This window comes from Pseudorasbora parva, chromosome 22, assembly GCF_024679245.1.
Source record: "Pseudorasbora parva isolate DD20220531a chromosome 22, ASM2467924v1, whole genome shotgun sequence".
Classification (NCBI taxonomy): domain Eukaryota; kingdom Metazoa; phylum Chordata; class Actinopteri; order Cypriniformes; family Gobionidae; genus Pseudorasbora; species Pseudorasbora parva.
Genome location: NC_090193.1, coordinates 20,387,964 through 20,412,878, shown reverse-complemented (window position 1 = coordinate 20,412,878; position 24,915 = coordinate 20,387,964). Strand labels below are relative to the sequence as shown.

Below are 24,915 nucleotides of genomic sequence, written 5' to 3'. Positions count from 1 at the left end.
ATTAACTATACCCTTAAAACATACACACACACACACACACACACACACACACACACACACACACACACACACACACACACACACACACACACACACACACACACACACACACACACACACACACACACACACACACACACACACACACACACACACACTTGTTTGTTTTTGTGACATATTGGGACATTCCATAGGCGTAATGGTTTTTATACCGTACAAACCGTATTTTCTATCCCCCTACACTGCCCTGCCCATAAACATACCCCTCACAGGAAACATTCTGCATTTTTACTTTCTAAAAAAATTTGAAAATCATACACACACACACACACGCACACACACACGCACACACGCACACACACACACAGTAACAATTATGGTTATAGTAGGCAAGTGGTGTTAGTTCTTCTTCTGTATAGTGTGTGTGTGTGTGTGTGTGTGTGTGTGTGTGTGTGTGTGTGTGTGTGTGTGTGCGTGCGTGCGTGCGTGCGTGCGTGCGTGCGTGCGTGCGTGCGTGCGTGTGTGTGTGAAGACTCACCCACTTTTTACGACCAATAATATTGGACCCACTCACTTTTATCGTCTCTAATTCAGCACATGTCTGTTTACCTACTCCTAACCGAGGAACACTTGTTATTAAACACATGTTATTTATTTATACTTTTCTATTATGGCATCTAACGTTACTCTAACGTTACTCGTTACTAAAAAAAAAAAAAAAAAAAAAAAAACTGAGAGAGGACCCACTTTTTATTTGCTTCCAACGCTCATGTAGAGAGCATTTGTACTTTTTATAACTAGCATGCATATGATACATTATCCACATGTATAATGTAGAGGACTTTTGATATTTAAATTACATCCATGTAGGTTATTTTAGATTATTGTCAGTGAAGTTATGTTTGTAATACGTAGTAATATGTAAAAAACTAGCAAGTGATAGCTTAGTGACAATATTAATAATATTAATAAAATGAATGTTAGTTTGTACTATTGAAAATACTAAGTAAATTTATTTTGTTTGACGACTTGTTGGCTGAGATAAGAAGACTAACCTCTTTACTGGGCTTTCTTTCGATCTTCTTCCTTTCTCTTTTTCCATCTAAATTTGGGTAGTTCCCAAAATTTTGGATGATGATGTCGGACAAAGTGTAAGCATTTTGAACTTCGAGACGCACTAGACTTGGAAGGCGCTCCGCCGAAAGCTAGATGTTTTATTTTATAAAGTTTTAAATATGGACATCTTTCTTACACAACCTCATTTATTCATTTCAGAAGCACTTTATTAACCCCCTGGAACCGTGCATGTGAATTACTTTTATAATGGATGGATGCACTTTTTTGGGATTGAAATATTGGGCTGCCATTCACTGTCATTATAATGCTTGGATTAGCCAGGACATTTTTTAATACAAGTCCAATTTGTCTGAAAAACGATTTTCATAGGCTACACCTAGTATGGCTTGGGGCTCAGTAAATTATGGGATCATCTGAATCCCTTTAAAGGTACTTTGGTTTAGTGTATGTGGTGTACATTATATTCAAAAATGATAACACAACAAATGTTGTTGATCACTCATTTAATTTCTAAACTACTGCAATACATACAACACACCCAACAAACTAAAATGTTGCCAGATTCACGTTCAATAGTTCCGGATAAAACTAAACAAGGATTTAGCGGCACTCGGAAATTTAGTGCCAATCACGCGAAACATACGAGAAACGGTGTAATATGTTCGCAGAAATGTCACCACAGGCACGTTTTCCCGATAAGTGGGGGTTGATAGAATAACAGAATAAACAACATCAATTGTGGCTTTTCTGCCATTAAAAAATGCAGATATGTCCTAAGCTGCATGTTTTGGTTCGAATGTATTGAAGGGGCAGAGGCTTGTTTATGTGACTGTAGTGTAAAAAAGAATAATAATAATAAGAGAGGGAGGGAGGGAGAGAGAGATGCTTACATGTTCTTCAGGAGTAGTTAATCATCCTCTCTGAGTGGTTTCTGCTGACACACATCAGTTTGAAGCAAATGTCTCTCTGTCATAATCACAGCTTTTTATGATCATTTTGCCCTTCCTGCCCTTTCATGGTGTCAGAGAGTAATGAGTGCTTTTAGAGAATAGAGAAGAGAGTAGAAAAGATGGATAGATTGTGTGTATGTGTGAGAGAGAATCAACACTAGAGAAACACACTAAGTTTGGTCCCATCAAACCTCCATCATGGAATCCCCAAAATGATCCTTTTGTATGTTGATTCCTTAATCTGTTGTGTTGTTTAACATTTGATTAGTTGACTTGAGACATGATGAAAGCATGCATTGAAGAGTATGCAAATGACTTAGAAAGATACAAGATAGTAAAGGTAACCCAATATTAAATAAATCAAAATCAGAGACAAACTTAATTCTTACAAGTCTATTACATTTGTCTATATGTGTACATATGTCTCTGTTTTATTATGATGAAAGAATAATGAAAGAAATGAATATATAAAAGAACACACTTTTTGGCAATAATTATAAAAACTTTTTAGTAGGGATGGATTTTTATTAGCCTGATTTTTATAGGCTAGCATTTTTATTTTGAATACAATAATACATTTCATGATTTTAGTATTCAACAGCTATTCAAATTAAATTTGAATTATTAAATGGTAATGTAAATAATATCACATTACATAATGTGTATTAATGTATTTACATTATGATGTATAAATAAAGTAAACTGTTTGGAAATTATTAATAAACCAAGATAAACAAAAACTATATTTTATTAACGTTTTGTTTATTATTGATACTTTTCATAGGCTGTCATATTTTTTTATATCTGTGTTGAATAATGGGATATATATATATATATATATATATATATATATATATATATATATATATATATATATATATATATATATATATATATATATATATATATATTATGCTATACAAAATATATTTGCCATTCAAAAACAAATGCATTCCAAAAAAACAAAAACAAAACAGTAATATTGTGAAATGTATATTTGATTATATTTTAAAATGTCACATGATCTTTCAGAAATCATTCTAAAATGATTTGCTGTTCAAGGAACATTTATGATTAATGTTGAAAACAGTTGTGTAAAACTTTTTATTTTTATTTTTTAGGATTTATTTATTTCTTTACTTATGATGTACAGATTTTTATAGGCTATCGTATTTTGAATGGATGGGGTGTATTTAAATTTAATTATATTAAAATAATATAGCAAAATTCCGTTGTACTTCCATAACAATATTTATGTAAATAATATATTTACTAATGTATTTCCATTATGCTACATAGAGTTAGTATAGCCAATTATTGCACATTTACGCATATAACAAAATATCTACGTGTGCAAATCAACTTTTGTCCTATTGTCTACTTGGAGCTAAAGGAGATACTGTTCTAGAGCGAATAATCCAACCCTGTCATTTTGGTTTAATCACGGGTTTCTAAAGACCATTGCAGAAGTCAACCGACGCTCACTCCTCACACACGTGTCAGCGCAGCAGGACTTACTTCCGGTTCAACATGGCGGCATCCATGGCATGTCAGGCGGCTGTGAGAGGACTCCGAGCAGCGAGCACTAAACAACTGCTTGTGAGCAGAAACCAGGTAACACATCGCTGATCTGAACGTTTATTCTCCAGTGCGTGATGTGACCAGCCGAGGAGCGGAGTATCGCGTGGCGCAGCTGCTGTCTGTGTGTTTATAGCGCCAGACATGATGATTTATTCTGCACATATATGCACATAACGTTACTTTATTTAATTTAACTAACGTCAGCGGTCTCAGTAGATAGCAAAATAGACGGCCATCCATCCGTTATGCTTTGGAGAATCAGTCATTTATTGTTTAACTTGTCTTACATTGAACTTTAACCTAACAAGATATTTTATAAATTACATCAGCAAAAGCATGTTTATAAAACACTGCATGACCTGTAATGCAGTCGGATTAGTGTTTTGCAAATAATTTAGATGTAAATGTTATACTTACGATTCTATTCTGAAGTCTCTGTTTGAAATATTCTGTTTTGGAATTTCAAATCTAATTAGGCTATTCTGTTGTAGAGACTGTCTGAACAGACTATATAACTTTTCTAATTTGACCAAGAAATTAAATCCCATAAGATAATAACAGTGTAAGTTTGTGTGTTCTGCTAAATAATTTCTGGAACACTGATTCTGAAAGGGAATACTTTTGAGTGTTTTGGTGGGCTTTTTGCACTCCTTTTTTTATAAGGCTTCAATAGGAATGATTGATTCACCTTCAGGTTTGTCCTCTATTCGTTCAGTCAGTGAGAAGTAGAAGTATCACGTCCATCTTTCAGCCTTTGACCCATCAGTGATGAAACTTTCTGCTGAGCTGGCCAATAACAATTTGCTGTCAGTCTAAGGCAAGGTTTAAAGGTCGATTTTAATATTTATCTTAGCTATACAGATTTTCCTGCTGTCTTAATTCTTATATATTCTGTATTTTTGGCAGATTGTCTTGTGGTCTTCTTTTGGTCTTGCAACATAAAGACATTTTCAATGTTTCTTCATTTTGGGTGTCATCTCATGTTTTGTAGGCTATCTTATGCTTTTGATTGCTCTGAAAGTTGCCTGAGATACAGACTGTAAACCAGGACAACAGGACAAAGTAGATCAACAGTGCAGTTTCAATGGAAATTCAGTCATATGGAAAGTCGGAGGCTATATTTTGAAATTATAGAACAAAACTCAGAAGAAAAGTTTCAAGTAGGTCATTGAATAGATCTGATCTGTGTGTTCTATTCTGTTTTAATCCTGACTGATATCCCTAAATAGTTCAGGGACTGTTGGCACATAAAACAAATGTGTTGGCTGTCAGAGGACGGAGGCTTGCCCTCTATAAGAATGCTTGTTTTTGTCCTGGAACTTTAATATCCAAAGTATAACTAAAGCATGCACAAATATAATTTATTACTATAAATATAATTTATTTAAAACTGTTGTTATTGCTGCTTAAATGTTATTTCTGTTTGTACTTCTGTATCTTAATAGCGTGATAAAGTAGGATGTAAATTGGAGTAGTGTTTCTGTATTATTCACAATGATATGTTTGATTTGTCTTGTCAGATTGGGAATTGCTTTTGGGTAAGTACTTGGGGTAGGTCGTGATATGCCTATATCTATAATAGGGCTCTATTCGTACTAGGTGATTATTATGCTGTATTTTTGTTTCTGTTTTATTATATTTGTTGTGTATATTGTTGTGTGTTTTTATTTTTTTGGCAATAATTCTAAATAAAGTTTCATTCATTCATTATAGCTGCTACAACTAAAATGAAAACCACTAAAAAGGTACTTGAAATAAAATAAGCATTAACTTAAATAAAATATATATTTTTAAATTCTTAAATTTATTTTATTTCAGCTAGTAAGTAAACATTTATAATTGTCGTGTAGTTTAATTTGATGCACAAAAATGAATAATAATAAAAAAATTAAAAAAAAAAAAAAATATATATATATATATATATATATATATATATATATATATATATATATATATTTTAAAAAGTACCGATAAGAATACCTTTAAATTACCGGACCGATAAGCAGTATCGGTAATAGTAGTAATACCGTTAAAATCTTAACGATACCCATCCCTAGGGCTGTAGCAACGTTGTTGCGTGACATTCATCAACTTCGAGACGACATTCAACTTATTTTTTTTAATGCTAGATATAGATATTCACCATTCCCTATCCCTATTTACCATTTTGTGGTTCATTTTTAATTTCAGACATTATACTTTTTATATGCCTATTGTTTATCCTATTATTTATGGGCCTAACAGTAAATTTATTGTAATCAACACCCCAAACACACTTTTGAAGAGTAAAAATGACATACAAGGTTAACTAATTCAACTTTATTAAAACAGCTTCTGGTAATCGAACATACATAGATACATTTTGTAAAAATAAATAAAATAGAATAAACAAATTACATTTAGTTTAAGTATAATACACCAAACACAAAAAAAGCAAAGATGGATCAGAATATTTAATGAACAAAACTGGATTTTGTTGATGGCAGAAAATCGAATCAAAAGCCGGGTGACCGGCATCATGTCCAGGAAACATCAACAAATCCAAAGGAGAAATGCAAGTCCAGAAACCAGTAGACAAGTTAGACAGTAAAACAAATATTTTTCGTTAAGCTGACCAGATGATGTTGAACACTTTTCTTAATGGTAAGGATCTGTAATGGTAAGGATAAGTAAATCTGCTAATGTTAAAAGAAATAGCGATATGATGGTACTGTAATACACAAAATCTCAACTCCATGAATACTATGATTTGTCCGTTAATTTTTTTGTAGTTTGTAGAAAGAACAAATAAATGTCACGTAGGCACGGAAATTGTAGCTTGTTTGAATATTTGCGTATCAGCTGAGGTAAATTAAAACGTATCAACGTACACGTATCAAGTTATTAACGTTACTCTTTGAAGAATGAGACGGTTCAACTGTCAGTTGAAGTTTAAAAGGCTGATATTCGCGCATTAGGGCAGTAACAAGTTCAGGTCGTCCAGTGGTTGTCCAGATACTCTTGGCATAACCTTAAGCAATGGCCCTTGACGGTGGTTCAATGTCAACATTGTGACAATGCTGTAACAACCTTCACTACACAATGTAGTTATAGCAAACTTTTGGACAATGTTGTTAGAAGGTTGTGTACGTTGTGCCAATGTTGTGTGTTTGCTGGGAATTTATGTAAACGAATGAGTAATAAAATTCACCCCTTTCACAGTTGTCATAAAGGTCAAAATTAGACGTATAGAACAACAACCACAATTTGTACCAGGCTGTAATCCTTCTTTAAACACATTCTCTGTAAACATCAGGTTTTTTCTGCTGTAAAGTTGGGCATTTTAACATGGGGCTCAGTGAGATTCTGCTCCCTTCTGGAGCCTGTCTCTAGCAGCCAGCCGATGAATTGCAGTTTAAGTTACTTCCGTATCGGCTTCAAGAGAAACTGGGGGAGGTTACTGCTTGGTGGATATTCTAGAATAGATTTACAATATAATTTTCTCGATTTTAATCTGTAATGATGTGGTTTCTTAAATCTAAAATCTTTTAGTCTGTGCTGTTTTCTGTTGCTGTGTAAGCAAAACTCCAATAAACATTTGTAGCGTGCCTGCTATTTGATAACTGCAAAAAGCTCTGTTCTGTTACATTTAATATGAAGCAAAGTTTTAAAGGTGCTGTTTGACACAATTTACCATTGCACACACTGCCGATACATTTATGTTCAAGCACCATGCAAAAGTGAATTTTGCATAATAGGTCCCTTTAGAACATTCTATTTTTACAATTTATTCCGAAATTACTCTACAAAAGCGCATGCATCTCATAAATCTTTATACTAGTTTTTACACAGAATATGGACTTGCTTAAACATGAATTTTTTTTTTTTAATCGTCTTTCCAGTGACTTTAGTACACACATATAGTTGAAGCACTCAATGACCTGATTTTGCAACTGGATTCAGCTCCCAGAATGCAGCACACAGCAGTGATGTCATCATGAAAGTCTGTTTTCCATTTAAATAATAATAAATAAAAAACTAAATGCTACATTTCTACTGCTACCTTTTGACCTTATTATTATTAATTTTGTCCCTGAGCTGGAGGTCTATGCAGGAAAAGGACATTGGATCAACACCAATTTAGTGTAGTAGGCATCACTTCATTACTTCTTGCAGTCCACTCTTCTGTCATAAGATGTGGTTTAGTAGTGCATGCAGAGTGCTTAGCTAGCATATATTTTCATTTCGGTCGTATAATGAGATGCAACCCGCTGCAACAGGGCACAAGCCTCATCCATCTGAGAGAGGACCTGCTCTAATGAGAGAGTACATAGTGCCAAGTGCAGTTATATTATCTTTATTGAGATGACTTATTTAAGACTTTTTTGTTTCAATGAATAGTGACATCTTTATGGTAATTGATCTTTAATGCATAGGTTTATCTCAGCTATTTGTAAAGATGACGAGGACCTCTAAATTGTGGGTGTGAAGGTCAGAAGTAATTCAAAAAGTACATTTTTAAAGCACTGATGTCAAGATGTGATTCAGACACTAATAAGATGTAGATTAGAGCGGCTTTTTCCATTTTTCTCTCAGTTTGGACTTCTCGCGTTTGGATCAATGCATGTTTCACCATCATCTTAGGCGTCTGGCTGCCAGCCAGGTCCTGACAGCGATCAATGAGCTTTATTAATCAGTGAATGCATGCTTAGACTTTTGCACTATAGGGTTGGGTAAAAAAATTTGATTTATCATGATCATCATCTTAAAATCTGGATTTTAAGAATTATTTTTACATTAGTTTCGTGTTTTTTTTGTTTTTTTTTATTAAATGTGATTAAAAATAAACAAATGTATTCTGGGTGAAATAATGACAAGAACATATGAATGGGTTCTTTTTAGTGAATCAAAACATACAGCTTAACCAGTATTGCCCAATTCACCAACAAATGACTCTTGAGCAGATTATTATTAAAGGTGCACTATGCAACTTTCCGTCCACTGGAGGGCGCCTATTCTAAAAAAAAAAAAAAGGTGTAGAGGGATTGTTATACAAACACACGGCTCGCGAGTACCGGGACTTTTATTATGACGGGACGGGACACAGTCGCCGGGCACCTGCACTTCCGCTTTCTCCGCACATGATTAGGTAAAGGAGCTTTGTTTATCATATTAGATACATTTAAGTGTGTTTAAAATTATGTTATGACGTTACTCTGTGCGTTCGCTCAGCGCTGCTGTGATATGTTCACACTGCTAAGAGTAAAGCGCTTCTGCAGAATTAATCCAAGGGTAACGCAGATATGATGCTATTGACAGGCGACTCGCTCAAACGCTATGCTGAGACATCCCGGGTCCTTGGTTAAAATAGCACTTTTCTCACAATTTACAAATAGTTGGAAACATTTGGGGTATTGTAAGTACTTAACTGAACAAAATATAAAACACTGGCCTAGTGGTTTTTGTATATTTTACTGCAAAAATACTACATAGTGCACCTTTAATGGTTTTCCCCCAAGTCGTTCACTTAATTAATCTATCAAAAATAAGGCTCATTTCGAGTTTTATTTAATTTTAATTTTTATGTCATTTTGGTACTCTGTCATTGTAGTTATAACTGGTGTTTTAATAATTTAAAACTAATTATATATCCACTATTAAGATGTTTGTGAAAGAAGTCCCTTATGCTCAAATATTGTAATGCACCTCCGGAATCATATATATATATATTAAAATAACCTCTTAAACCATTACTGCTGGCAAGTTTTGTGGATAGAAATGGACATTTTGAGACATACAACTACACTGTACATTTGTTTTTTTGGTTTAACTTAAAAAAGTAAGTAACCTGGTTGCCTTGAAATCTTGAGTTTATTGAAATGAAAAAATTGAGTTGATACAATGAAGGAAATTTGTTTAATAAATAGAAACTCAAAATATTATTGTATCTGAACCATATAAAAAAAATGATAAATCATGAAAATAGCACTATTTGGCATATACTACATCATCACAAATAAAACACACAATTACCCAATATGCTTACAAAATCTTTTAATAATATTTTAATAAAGGTTGTTGAATCTCAAAAAATGTTCATTGTATCAAATTTTTAATTTCCATGAACTCAAAATTTTAAGGCAACCAGGTAACTTCAGCTTTCATTTACAGTATTAGTAGAAATCGATAAGGGAAAAATAAAACGGCACGCACAACCCAGAAAAAGATTATTGACAATTTTATCTTAATGGCAAAGGCCACACCCAATCTGTAAGCACTTATTTTTTCTGGGCTTTTCATAGAAGATCTCTAGGGCTCTTTGGTAATTGAATGATATTGTGATGCATGTGGCCAGGTGCTGTCCTTGTAGCCTATTTCTCCGGTCTGCCTTCAACTAGAAATAAAGCAAATACAAACACTGCATGAAGAGATTTTAATGGAGCTGGAGCTGTAGGTATACAGATATCACATCAATATGTCGTAACAAATGAATAATGGATCTATTCAAACTCACTCTATTCAGTGTGGGAAAGTCACGCTCAACTTTATTTGCTTCTATTGTAGAACACTTGATGGTTATCTAATCAGAATATGCTACAGTGATGTTGACACGAATGAGTTTCTGATTTGTTTATATGTTTCTGTCAGCTGCGTTAGGATACAGTTTGATTCTTCATGTCACTAGCTTCAAATATGCCACTTCTCTGCATAAAAGCGTCCAGATGGATATAAAAGAATGCAAATTAAGTTAGATGGAAACAAACTTGACATTAAACATTTGGGTCAGACTTGCGTGTGTTTTTGTTACATTGTTTTAACTGCTTGAGGTAACAGTTACTAATGTTAGCGTCAGCCTCGATTGCATTAATACAGCCTCTAGACAACAAATGAATTACTTTATAGTGATAGTAAAGCATGTACCGTAGTGTATAATAACATACCGTTTTGTTGTCTGTTTTAAATCCGTTTTTAGTCTAGTTTAGTTTATTGATTTATATAGCACATTTAAAACAAGCAAGGTTGTAACCAAAGTGCTGTACAAGAGTATTAAAATAAAATCAAAACAGAATTACACATTAGATATAAACATTGAGGGTACATGGGAAAGCATTTACACCATCAGTTAAAACATAAAGAATATAAAAGAGTTTTTAAGGATGCTTTAAAAGTAGCAACTGAGGGGGGAGATCTAATACTAAGAGGAAGACAGTTCCAGAGTCAAAGAGCCGCTACAGAGAAAGCCCGGTCACGTTTAGTCTTATAACGAGAGCGAGGAATAGAAAGATAATGTTGATTCGAAGAGTGTAGGGATCTTGAGGCATTGTACATAACAAGATGATCACTAATGTAGTGAGGTGCAAGCCCATGCAGGACTTTAAAAACAAAAAGCTACATTTTAAATTCGATCCGTGACCTAAACGGTAGCCAATGAAGAGTGATCACAAGAGTGATGTGCTTTTTAGTGCCAGTTAGTAGTCTGGCTGCTGCGTTCTGAACCATTTGTAAACGGTTTACAGCTGAATTAGGCAAACCCAGGTACAACGAATTACAATAGGTACAACCCAGTACAATCGGTACAACAAGTTTGTTTTTTTAGTGTCCCACTCTTCCGCGCGCAATCTCACGTGTCAGTCGCTATAGCAACGGATGCAAGCTCACCGCGGTTGCGCGAGCACTTGTTTGCACACGCTTGCTTGCCGTCTTCCGAATTTATTTAGCAGTAAGTTACAAAAATGCTGTGGGTAAATGTATTGGAGTAAAAGTATACATTTTATGTAGGAAATGTAGTGGAGTAAAAGTAAAAGTTGACAGAAAAAAAAGTACAGATTCTCCCCAAAAATATTACTGGTTATGAGAAGAACTTGCAGTGGCGCTGAAAATCCAGCGGTGGTGCTGCGCCGCTGTGAATACATTGTAGGGGAAACACTGGAATTACCCCGTTTTCTTTTTGAATATATTTAAAAATATATAATTTATTCCTGTGATGGCTAAGCTGAAGTTTCAGCATACATCACTCCAGTCTTCAGTGTCACATGATCCTTCAGAAATCATTTGAATATGCTTATTGGGTGGTCAGTTTTTGTCCATTATTTTTGGTGTTTAATTAATAATTATGGTTCAGAATTTTCATAATGTACCATATTTAAATGCTCCCTGTATAATTTAGATCAATACCTAAATATAACCGATTGAATCATTTTGGAACTGTGAACTAGAATCAAATCAATGTGTATCGATAATACAGAACCCAAGTTTGCATCAGTCCTCGCATAGTGCACAAAACTGCTCACTCAAGTTTCTCTGAAACTGTCTGAAGTTTTAAAGAATCAGTTTTTTGGACTTTTACCACATAGATAAGAGAAGTGATTAGCCAGCTGCCAGTCGGCTGTAGTGGAGTTCAGGAGCCGTGACTGGCAGGTAGGTATCACGGCAATTCTCTCCCATCTTTTATGACAGCTTGAAAATTAGAGATGGCTTGTCAATGATGACAAAGCCAAAAAAAAGAGAGACGGCATAAGACAGGCTATGGCCGATAACACCAACGCTGCCTCAGAAATTCCTGTGTGGACGTAGAGATAATCCCAGAGCTGTTTTCCCCAGCACAACCCTCACCGTGCCATGGCTGCATCTCCAAAGTTAAAGGAGCATTTGCCGCTGCGTTCGTTCGCTGGGGCGGGGGAAATCTTTACGCAAAGATTGAAGACGTCAAAGCTCATTCGCCTCACAATACTGCAGCAGCTTGAAAAGCTCGACTGGAGCGTTGAAACAGGACCAGGGGAGTCTGCTGGATGAGGCTGCATGCTGAATATTTTAAACGAAGGGTGGGTGGGTGCGACTCCTCTGGTGCAAGAACTTCAAACGGCATGCGTTTCTCCCATCTGTCCACAGCGAGAACACATTTACATTTCCTGGCCGCCAGGGATACAGTAGAGCAAGTTTGCTATAACTGGATTTGAATATCGTTTCGCCAAGGTTAATAGCCATTTCTGTTGCTCATGAGGGCTGTTTAGGCTTTTTCAATAATTTAGGAAGGCGGCAATCATTTAGAGTTCTTGTCGGCAGTCTTTTGAAGGAGAGGTGCCTCTTTTAAACACTCCTATGGGACTCATATTCCGGTCCATTTGGGATAATTCTTCTGTAATGATGATTATGATGAGGCGGTATTTAGTGTTACAGGAAATTAAAAGTTTTGTTATAAAAGTGTGCCAATGACAGTTGTGGAAAAACTTTGTAAGTTTGTCTATCTTGATATTTATTCAGTTGGTTTGTGTTCCCATGGATGTTCAAAAGCTCATTTTAAGTTGTGAATCTGAAAAACTGTATAAATGTTGTGTATTAAAGGAACAATTCACAATTTTTTTAAATTCTGTCATTTGTTACAAACTTACTTGACTGACTTTTTTCCATTTAGCTGAAAATCTTTGGTTGCTTTTGTCCATGCGTTACAAAGAAATGGAACTGAAGCTTTCAAGCTTCAAAAAGTACAAATAAGCACATATATCATAAGTAATCTTTGTGAAAAATGGGGTGTGCAAAATTATTCAGCCCCCTTAAGTTAATACTTTGTAGCGCCATCTTTTGCTGCGATTACAGCTGTAAGTCGCTTGGGGTATGTCTCTATCAGTTTTGCACATCGAGAGACTGACATTTTTGCCCATTCCTCCTTGCAGAACAGCTCCAGCTCAGTGAGGTTGGATGGAGAGCGTTTGTGAACAGCAGTTTTCAGTTCTTTCCACAGATTCTCGATTGGATTCAGGTCTGGACTTTGACTTGGCCATTCTATCACCTGAATATGTTTATTTTTGAACCATTCCATTGTAGATTTTGCTTTATGTTTTGGATCATTGTCTTGTTGGAAGACAAATCTCCGTCCCAGTCTCAGGTCTTTTGCAGACTCCATCAGGTTTTCTTTCAGAATGGTCCTGTATTTTGCTCCATCCATCTTCCCATCAATTTTAACCATCTTCCCTGTCCCTGCTGAAGAAAAGCAGGCCCAAACCATGATGCTGCCACCACCATGTTTGACAGTGGGGATGGTGTGTTCAGGGTGATGAGCTATGTTGCTTTTACGCCAAACATAACGTTTTACATTGTTGCCAAAAAGTTAAATTTTGGTTTCATCTGACCAGAGCACCTTCTTCCACCTTCTTCCTGGTGTGTCTCCCAGGTGGCTTGTGGCAAACTTTAAACAACACTTTTTATGGATATCTTTAAGAAATGGCTTTCTTCCTGCCACTCTTCCATAAAGGCCAGATTTGTGCAGTATACGGCTGATTGTTGTCCTATGGACAGAGTCTCCCACCTCAGCTGTAGATCTCTGCAGTTCATCCAGAGTGATCATGGGCCTTTTGGCTGCATCTCTGATCAGTCTTCTCCTTGTATGAGCTGAAAGTTTAGAGGGACGGCCAGGTCTTGGTAGATTTGCAGTGGTCTGATACTCCTTCCATTTCAATATAATCGCTTGCACAGTGCTCCTTGGGATGTTTAAAGCTTGGGAAATCTTTTTGTATCCAAATCCGGCTTTAAACTTCTCCACAACAGTATCTCGGACCTGCCTGGTGTGCTCCTTGTTCTTCATGATGCTCTCTGAGCTTTAAACGGACCTCTGAGACTATCACAGTGCAGGTGCATTTATACAGAGACTTGATTACACACAGGTGGATTCTATTTATCCTCATTAGTCATTTAGGTCAACATTGGCTCATTCAGAGATCCTCACTAAACTTCTGGAGAGAGTTTGCTGCACTGAAAGTAAAGGGGCCGACTAATTTTGCATACCCAATTTTTTCAGTTTTTGATTCCCCTAAAACACTATTTAGGTGAATTAAGTGACTAAATGCATCTTGTTGTCATTTAAGGGCCCTGGTCATGTTGGAGAGACATTTTAATTGCATTTTGGGTCTGTTAAGATGCAAAAGGACGCCCTCTATATTTATGCCCCCATAACTGCCGTTTTAGCTGAGTGGAAGCTCTGGGCATTAACTGTAACAGCTCCGTGTTGCAAGCAACAATCTGGTTCTTTTTTTTTTATAGACAGTATTCACAAAGGTATAACGATCAAGATGAACTTAAACATTTCCTGGAGTTCCTTTAAACCACACTCAATTTCAGAATTTACTCTCCTTATCTATAACTATGCAAAGCATGCTGGGAAATAGAAATACACTGCCCAGTTCAGTCAGCCCAACATAAATGATTCATGTAGTTCCAACACAAACTGTTTAGGTTAACTTAACATTTTAGACATTTCAGTTCATTTAACATAATACATTTTAATGCAAATTGCAATTAAGTAAAAGTTGTTTCAGCTTTTTTTTTTTTAATAAACTGAGCTAATAGTTAGAATCATAACTAGATCATTAAGTGAGTTGAACCTAAAAAAATCAGACCAGTCCGATTTACGAACGAATCATTCAGACCTGTTTTGTGCATCAATTCTTGTTTGTTTATTACCAGACCAAGCTCAGTTTAAAATTTAAAATTTGTCTGGGGGATCTGCTCTGATTTTTTTACTGCACAAGTAGGACGGCATTTTCATATGCAATTGGATAGTCCTTCAACCAATTAGATCACAGAGGCATGATCAATAGGCAAGAACATTTTTTTTTTGACAGTCTATGGCAACGGACCATCATTTCTCTATCTGTCATTGTGTTAAACTCGCCAATAGGTGGAATTGGTGGACAGGTGGATAAGCCAGTGTGATTGGTTCCTGCAATTGTGTAACAGAAAGAAATGAATGTACAGGTTTCCAGACTGAGTTGAAGGGCGAGATCAAATTGCCAGCAGATCAGGCTGGGTTTACCCAGTCTACATCAACTCAGCAGATTCATTGAAAAATAACCCAAAAGAATGATTTTCTTACCACAAACTTTTGAATTGTAATAGTTTCCACAAATATTAGGCAGCACAACTGTTTTTAACATTGACAATAAGAATAAATGTTTCTTGAGCATCAAATCAGCATATTATAATGATTTCTGAAGGATCATGTGACAATGAAGACTGCAGTAATGATGCTAAAAAAATAAATTTCCCATCACAGGAATAAATTACATTTCTAAATAAATAAGTATTACTGTATTACTGTGGGTTTTTTTTATAGGTTAAATGCACACTGTAAAAAGTGATCAGTTGACTTAACTTAAAAAAGTGAGTAAACCCATTTCTTTAAAATTATTAATTAATACACTTAATGCTGAAGTGAAAAAAGGAAGTTATGTGATCTTGCCAATTCCACATGACGTTTATTTACTTTTATATTTTTAAAACTAATTATATATCCACTATTGAGATGTTTGTGAAATAAGTCCCTTATGCTTTTAATATAATTTTAAAGCAACAGGTTTACTAACTTTTTTTAAGTTAAAGGGCTATTTCGTCAAAAATGAAAATTAGCCCATGATTTACTCACTCTCAAGTCATCCTTGGTGTATATAACTTTTTTCTGTATTTCAGATAAATACAGTCAGATTATATTAAAACATATCCTGGCTATTCCAAGCTTTATAATGGCAGTGAAAGTGCCATAAAAGTGCTCCACACGGTTCCGGGCAGTTAATAAAGGCATTCTGAAGCAAAGTGATGTGTCTGTGTAAGAAAAATATCCATATTTAAAACTTAATAAACTAAAATAACTAGCTTGTGACGGAGACCTCTAACCCTAACCTTAACTCTAACTTTTCAAAAACATAAAAAAAAAAAGATTTATTCCAAACTTTTGACCAGTAGTGTACTGTAGTTCTTGAGTCATCTTGAACAGGATGCTCCAGTTCTTTGAAAGCTCATTGTAATTGCAAATTTTTTTCATAGAAGAAAGTACGTTGCATTGGTAAATGAGTCAATTCTTCTTTTAATATTCTATTCTAAACGATTCAGTTTCTTCGCCCACTTCCATTTGTCCACAGACTTGACCTCGTTCTTCCAGACTCCTCTTCTCTGAATGATGTTCCATATTAACTATGCTAATTGCTAAATTCTTATCTGCAGAGAGTTGCCTTCACCTTCAGCCCGTGTCTGTCTTTAGGAGATTAAGCAAAAAGCGTATCCCATGATGCAAATCTCTGCGATCTAAATCCTTTGGCATGCTCTGCTGACTCTCCCTAACTCAGCTCTGCTAACACACACACGTCACAGCCTAACGGAGCTCTCCTGTCAAATTGTCAAAAGCTGCTGCTCATCCAGCACTCACCTGACCTTGTTGAACGGAAGTCAGACGTTAAAACACGACTATGAAAAAGAGCGGAGAGCATTCAGCGATCACAAATTACTTCGACTTTTTTTTCCCCGGCAAGAGCTAATTAAATCATTGCTTCGTTATCCAATATTGTGACTTTGAAAGAATATTGATGTTCTGATTTAAAATAATTTCACCATTTGTTCCTGTGAGCATGTTTTTATCTAATTAGTTTGTGCAAATTCTGAAACGACGTAAATACACCTTATTAACATCTCAGATGAACTCACATTATAATGAACCTTGATACCGATTTATCAACAACACTTTATTCGCATCTTCGTTGATTGGGACTGTTTTAATACCCGTATTGTATTATTCACCATAAATGGCAGCTATCATTTCTGAATAAAGTAAACCAATTAGTTACAATCAGGAATGGGAAAATGTGTTAATTTCTTAAATCAAAACGCCCCTCAAGGATTCCACAAGTTAATTAAATGTGAGGCCATTTGGAGGTGCTAATTAAGAAGAGTCATTTCAAAGGGTTTAGGGCAGAGCTATGACTAGTAATGAGGGTTTTAACCCCTGGAGACTGCTGGCCTGTGACTGCACTATGAAGGATCCGATACAGCCGACTGGGCCACTCCGTAAATACTGTTTGTTGAAGCATCAGATGCTGATAATTAGGGAAAGAATTAACATATAATGCAGAGTAGGTCTGGGTGGTTTACTGTGCAACTAGAATGGTGCAACAGGTAGAAATACATTATTGTATTTTATTGTATTGTTTTAGTTCTTGTTGTTCTTCTTGTTGTTCTTCTTGTTGTTCTTGTTCTTCTTGTTCTTGTTCTTCTTGTTCTTGTTCTTCTTGTTCTTGTTCTTCTTGTTCTTGTTCTTCTTGTTCTTCTTCTTCTTGTTCTTCTTCTTCTTGTTCTTCTTCTTCTTCTTCTTCTTGCTCTTCTTGCTCTTCTTGCTCTTCTTCTTGCTCTTCTTCTTGCTCTTCTTGCTCTTCTTGCTCTTCTTCTTGCTCTTCTTCTTGCTCTTCTTGCTCTTCTTCTTGCTCTTCTTCTTGCTCTTCTTGCTCTTCCTCTTCTTCCTCGCCGCTGATATATATTGTGCGATGGACACCACCATGTTAGTTTTGACCGAATTTCAGCGAATTGTATCTTTTAGATTTAAAGCACATCAGTTTATCCACTTTTCCCAAAATACAATAAAGCAAGTGATCGATACATTTTAGTTACATAATAACTACGCAATATTTATCTGATATGAATAAAACGTGTCATCAAATTAAACAGTCATGACGCACTGAACGTTCCTATCACACCAGTGTGATCATGCGCATCAAATGGCTAATAAGTTAATTTAGTTTTAGTTAACAATAACCATTGATATTTAATGTTGTATCATCTCATATTAACTAGTCATTGCTCATAATAGTCATTGCTCCTTTAAAGTTATGCAAGAGTTTCTTTTACCCAGGATAAAAAGAGGCTTTGATATATGGTGAATACAGTAGGTCTTAAATGTACATTATGCAGTGATTATACAAAATATATATGCAATTTTAATTATTTATGCCATGGAAATGCATGAAAAATTCTGTCTGATTTAATGTTTTTTATTATTATGCACAATGGATCAGCATTGCCCCCTGAAAGACCTCAAGAAAAGATCTCATAATCCTGTCCTCAGAAAATCTCCCTGTTTGAGCTTCTAAGCTCCTCTTCCTTCTCCCAAAAGAATTGGATTGGTCAATACAGATTTGTAAATATCCCCTCATGAATATGCAAATGTCAAAAAACAATTTTCCCCAGTGAGGGAAGCAGTTATGTTGCTTAATTTCCTTTTACTTTTTTTGTCTTCCCGCAAGAACTCTTTTAGGAATCAATCTTTCATCGACTTGAGATTTCCACTCTCTCTGTCCTGCTGATGGAGCGGCCTAATGGCTAAGTCATGCTAATGTTGAGAGCAGACTAATAGTGTACTGAAGGGCTAAATGTAGTTCTACATTGACTCCTGCACTGTCTGGGTCTTTGGCACATTGAGTAATTGTTATATTTTTGTCTGTTTGTAAACTGTTTGTGAAAACCCCAGCAGATTTTATGTTTAGTGGATGAGCGATTACATGTGATTCCTCTTTTGTGGGTTTTCCTTTAAAGACAGATGTTGATTTCTTTCATTCTTATATTATTTTACGTTGTGATTTTTATGTTTCTCATCTGTCAGGTAGATGCTTAAACATGTCATGCTGAATTACTTTTACACTTTTATGTCTGCCTTGTGAGAAACAATGAGATTGGATCTCTAAGCAGCTGATTGCTTTCAGTTTGTTGTCCATTGGTAATGGTGTATATGGTCAGGAAGACTATTAATGCTAGTTAAAGATGACATGGAATCAAAACTGATTATATAAAACTTTAAAAATCTATGTTCAGTATGATTTGTGAGTGCAGGCTAATCTAAAGGAGTGTTATTATTAAAATGTAATGGCTTTCTTCACCTTTGAATTTTTTTTTACTTTTGATATAACCAAATCCAATCAGGTACTGAAAAATTAAATATTAATAAATATGCACATTAATAATTTAATAAATCTCAAAATGAATTTTCATTTCTCATATTGTACTTGATGTGTAATGTAATGATGTGATGCCTCTTAAAGGCACAATATGTTAGATTTTTGGATTAAAATATCCCAAAACCACTAGAACAATGTTAAATATTTTGTTGAATAGTGTACTTACAGTATCCCAAACATTTCCAATAATGTTTAAATCTTGTCAAATAAGCAGTTTTAACCAGGGCACGGACCGAAGATATCATACCCGCGTTACCCTCAATTTCTCTTTTCATTTTTTAGAAACCATGGAAACACCAAAAACGCTTTAATATGTTGTTTTATTAGACAAGTGAGCAACTGTTTGGATTTGAAAACAAATTGTTATAGCAGTTATATAGTTAGTCTTATTGTTTAGATCTTGATTTACCACGAGGACTGCTTTACCATGTCTAATATTGATCTAGCTTACTGCAGTATGCAACAAATGTCTTCTATACACAGAGTAACATTATAACATAAATTTCAACATACCCCACATACACATGAGTGTTTGTTTAAGTTGTTGGCAGTTCTTTGAATTTATTTAATTTGGTTTAAAGTTCAAACTTTATTTATTAATTTTTTTTTGGCAAAACAAAATGTATTTATCAGTATCCACCAAGATGTCAATATTGATACAATAAATCTCTTATCATGGAATACTTTTCACATCCCGATACATAAAAGCCCTGTCCTACTTTTTTCCCCATGCTCTAAATATCCTCTTTGATTATTACTAAAGTTAAATGTTGTTTACAGTAAGTTGTTTTTAACAAGATATGATGGTGGTATTTAAAATTCAGTGTTTGCTTGCTTCCTTCCCACGCCACTCACCACATTTAGTACACACACCACCCAAACACAATTCAAAGTGATTTTTTCCCCTTATCTGTCACAGCTAATGAGAAGCAGTGCTGGTATCAGAATAGGGTTATAAGAGCAATGACTGAACCAGGAGTCTATTACATTCAAGAGCAACAGACCCTCTCCAGCACTTTGGAGTGTCCCCCCCCCCCAACCCCCGTCTGAAGTGTGAGTGTATTACCTTCCTATATCCGACTGGATTAGCATAGACTTCGTCATCACTGCAGTGCAGTGGCCCTTTTTTTCTCCAATGGAGTATTGCACTCTCAAATCTGAAGATAAGTAAATCTGTAATCATCATGTACAAGACACACACCATGGAAGATCCAAATGCACGGATGTAATTTCATCTCCGTTTTCTCTAGCTGTTAATTAAAAACAAAACAAAAATACAGCAATTGCTAATAATTATGGCTGTTTTCATTTCTTAAAACTTTAAACCATCAAACTTTTATTTTGATGGAAAACCATAAGCAGCCCTTAAAAGCTTCTATTTTATTTAAGCGTTTCTCATAACAAGTATGGTAATGTAGTTGGTGTTTATTGCATTCTTAAAGGTCCTGTTCTTCGGGATCCCATCTTTCAAACTTTAGTTAGTGTGTAATGTTGCTGTTAGAGCAAAAATAATACCTGTAAAATTATAAAGCTCAAAGTTCAATGCCAAGCAAGATATTCCCTTTTAAAGCCTACAGCGAACGGCCGGTTTGAATGCATGCATCTTCCCGTTACGGCCGCGTGCATCTCCCCGTTATGGTAAGAGGCGTGACCTTTCCGGGCAAAGTGCGCTAAGCTGCTGTCTAATCACAACATGGGAAGCGCTGGCCCAATCAGAACTCTTTATGTATTTCTGAAGGAGGGACTTCATAGAACAAGGAAATCATCAGGTCGTTTTAGGACAGAGGAAACAGCGGTATACAGATAAGTAAATTGTGTGAAAAATACCGTTTTTTTATGCGCGAAACATGAACTCATGTTATATTGCACACTGTAAACATAATCAAAGCTTTAAAAACACGCGAAGAACGGGACTTTAAATGCACTTTATAAGCGACCCAAACTCAGAGCAGATGTAGCATTTTCTGCAGACATCGTCAGATAGAGTTGCTGAACTTGCTGTGCTTCACCCTGAAACATGCATTGCATATATTTATTTCATTAAACCGCAATTATGCGATTTGTTAAAGGGATAGTTTTGGGATTTGTTAAAGGGATAGCCCCACAGGGCTCTTTGTGCATGTTGTCTAAGCATTTTTTTAAATTATTTTTTTGCTCATAGAATTGTTACCTATATGACTTGCACACAGCAACGTTTGGAGGTAAAAATCTTCATTTGTGTTCTACTGAAGAAACAAACACACCTACATGTTGGATCCACTGGGGATAAGCAGATATACATCACATTTTCATTTGTCTGTCCAAACCAGACTCACCCCGACTCGCAACAAAGTGTATAAGTGCATTACCAAATTCCTAAATCTTACAACATTTTACCATGATTAAAAATACATATTGAGTGACTTCAACATGTTAAGCATATGTTAAGGAGGACAGCCTTAGCTTTGTGCACGACTTTCTAAAGTTGGTGTGGGGTCCTGTCGGAGCATCTGCTGCCCTGCGGAATTTGATGCAACTGCTGCCACGGCTTTCCTTTGTCCTTTTACCTTTGTGTAGGACAACCGATAAAGTCAAGATCTGCTTTGGGCCACCATGACCTTAAGAGACATCTGGCTTCACAGAGGATCCAGATAAGCTTCTTTCAGTGCTAATAAGGGGTATGAACTTGAGCAAATGTTTCTGTTTAGGTCAGTTGGAATAAGTTTGTTTGGGGTATTTGTGATTGCGGGGGATTTACGTTACTCAGATGTTCTCAAAGTGGCATGGTCTACTAGATAAAGCTTGGAAGGATAGTTCACCTTAAAATGGAATTCATGTTCAGTTTGACTTCATCATTCTGTAGAACACAGAAGGTGATATGTTGAACTGTTTTTGTTCATACAATGGAAGTCAATGGGGTCCAAACAAACTAATATTGAGCTGAATTAACTTTTACATAATTTACCATTTTTTTAACACTGACTTTTTTGAATTGTGGAGCTGAATAACACATTTTCTTAGAAGAGCTGCTGTACAGCAGAAATTGAATTTGTTTAATATTTAATAATAATCATTGATTCTGTTCGTTTATTACTGTGAAACTGTTTTGAAACTATCTGTATTGTATAAAGCGTTACATAAATTTGCGTGACTTGACTTGACCCTATTGAGTTTTAATTCATCAAGAAAAAAACTAGGGCTGCACGATTAATCGGAATCAAACCGCAATCGCGATTTGGCTTGTGTGCGATTATGAAAGCTCAAAGGCTGCTATTTTAAATGAAACAAATGCTGTTATGCCACCTGTTAGCGAAGAGCAGCTCTGTGATCAGGAGTAATGCTGCTCCATCTGAAAGACTGCGAGTTTGAGTCGCTAATAACGTGCGTTTGAAAAAGCAACACGAGTCAAACATCTTCACAAACTAGTGAAGCGTTCATAAACCTGTTCAACAACAGACAACGTTTAAGAACATGCTTTACCTCACTTCATATCGTCAGTCGAGTGTTTGTGAGCTGATGTGGCTTCTCATCAGAGTGAGGCAGACAATATTAATAATATACACACACACTTTTCATTTGTAAAAAATATATAATAATCGCAATTTAAATCGCAATCGCAATTTTACTCAGAATAATCGTAATTATATATTTTCCCCAAATCGTGCAGCCCTAGTGCGCACTAAAAACAATGTGTGAAACGAGATGAAAAAATAATACAGTTTACTGAGACATGGCTTTAAAAGCAATTTTAACCTTTAAATGAATTACCTAGGACATTAATTTACATACTCTTAAAACTGTTAATGATTGTATTTGCAGTGCCATTGTTGATGCATGATGAGATGCTAAAATTGGACAGGTTTAAGCGGTTGAAAGATTTCATGCAGAATGTCTTTTGAAAGGAAATGAAGAATTTTATTTTTGTGCTATTCTTTGACATTAAACAGTCACTGCAGAATGGCATGATTGTCGCTTCACGCTGGGCAAACTTGTTTCATTCTCTATTTGAAAATAATGAGTTGATTATTATTGATTATGGAGAACTTTAAGAAATAGGGTTTTACGTTGGTGTCAGCTTTTATGGTCTGCTTTTGTTGCTTTCCTGTGACTTCATGAGGGTAATTTTTATTTAGATTGAAGTATGTTGAAGGAGTTTTAGCTTATAGCCACAATATTTTGCACGTCAGACATGTATCAGTCACATTATGCTAAATCATATTATAGAAGCCTAATTCCACCACATCAATTTTTTTAAAATAAATTGTATAAAAAAAAAAAAATTGACTTAGATCATAAACATTACATTTTTGTCATAATTTCAACATAATAAATGTTGGTCAATTTTGACAGTTTGTTATATTTATGACAGATTTTCAAGATTTTAAATCATAAGTATGATTTGCAAAAGCATGAGTATTTGTTATTGAATTGCATTAAAGGTACAATAAGCGATTTCTGAGCTTCTGAACTTTTGTTGTTGAAAGTAGATTGGACCGAGCACCAAAACACACTTGTAGCCAATCAGCAGTGGGGTGTGTCCATTTGGAAAGGATAGAGAGTAAGCTATTATGGAGCTGGATCAGCCTAAAAAAATAAAACAAATGCACAGCACAATTCACATTTGCCAAATCTGATTTGTAAATTTAAAACAAAATTTATAAATGCACAAGTAAAATCATAAATATTTCCCCAAATGCTAGCACAAATGCATCTTACCTAAATAAATGTAAAATCTTTATATATATATATCTCGCAGTGAGCTTTTAATCCACCAACCAGAACGCTCCTTATTGAACAGACTGCTGCATTTGTGCTCTGCATTGTTCCATTGATGGATCCTTTTGATTGGGTACTCTTTTTCTGGCACCTGATTACAATTTCTACAAAATGACATTTAGCTATATTGCCATGTTGTTTGCACAAAATACAGTTACCTGGGCGGTTAGCCTGCTGTCTTATACACCAAAAATGCACATTGCCAGTTTATTTAGATCAATCTGTAATGTTAATAAATACATGTGTTAAATGTCCAGATATTTAATTTAATAGCAACAATTATGTTATGTGTTCTGTTGTTGTTGTTTTTGTAGTAGTAGTAGTTAAAGGTTCGCATTAACTTTTCATCAGGCATTAAAAACAGCTACCACCACCTGAGGGAGATTTTGAACACACACACACACACACACACACACACACACACACACACACACACACACTGGAGAGAGTTCAGCATGGAGGATAAAAACCAGCCTAAGCGATTAAGTAAAGGCGTTTTTTTATTTATCTGATGGCATTTTTTTTTTATGATTAAAGGTTATTTTATTTAATGAAGTGTGCACTTTGCAGTGTTTCAAAGTTGTTAGTCCATGCCAGCTTTTATGTTGGAGAAATTAATGCTTCAAAAACTCCTAAGGAGTTAAGAAAAAAATGTTTAACACATCAGATGAATGTGCAAATGAACAAATGAATGTGTTAATACACTGCAGAATGACAAGCAGGTAGATCGTCATCACTCCGCCTGTCACTTTTGCAACACAAACCAAACCACTCAAATCTGAAATAAAGTATGTTCAAATAGAGCTAGA

General features: G+C 35.3%; 1 protein-coding gene across 1 annotated transcript in view; it reads left to right on the top strand.

Moving 5' to 3' along the window:
• The first annotated feature begins 3,482 nt into the window (after positions 1-3,482).
• The window catches only part of suclg2 (succinate-CoA ligase GDP-forming subunit beta), a 160,852-nt gene continuing 139,419 nt past the window's right edge, over positions 3,483-24,915 (top strand). Inside the window, exon 1 of the mRNA XM_067432119.1 lies at positions 3,483-3,641. Coding sequence (XP_067288220.1) covers positions 3,558-3,641 — 84 coding nt within the window. The 5' untranslated portion in view covers positions 3,483-3,557. The remainder of the gene's footprint in view (positions 3,642-24,915) is intronic.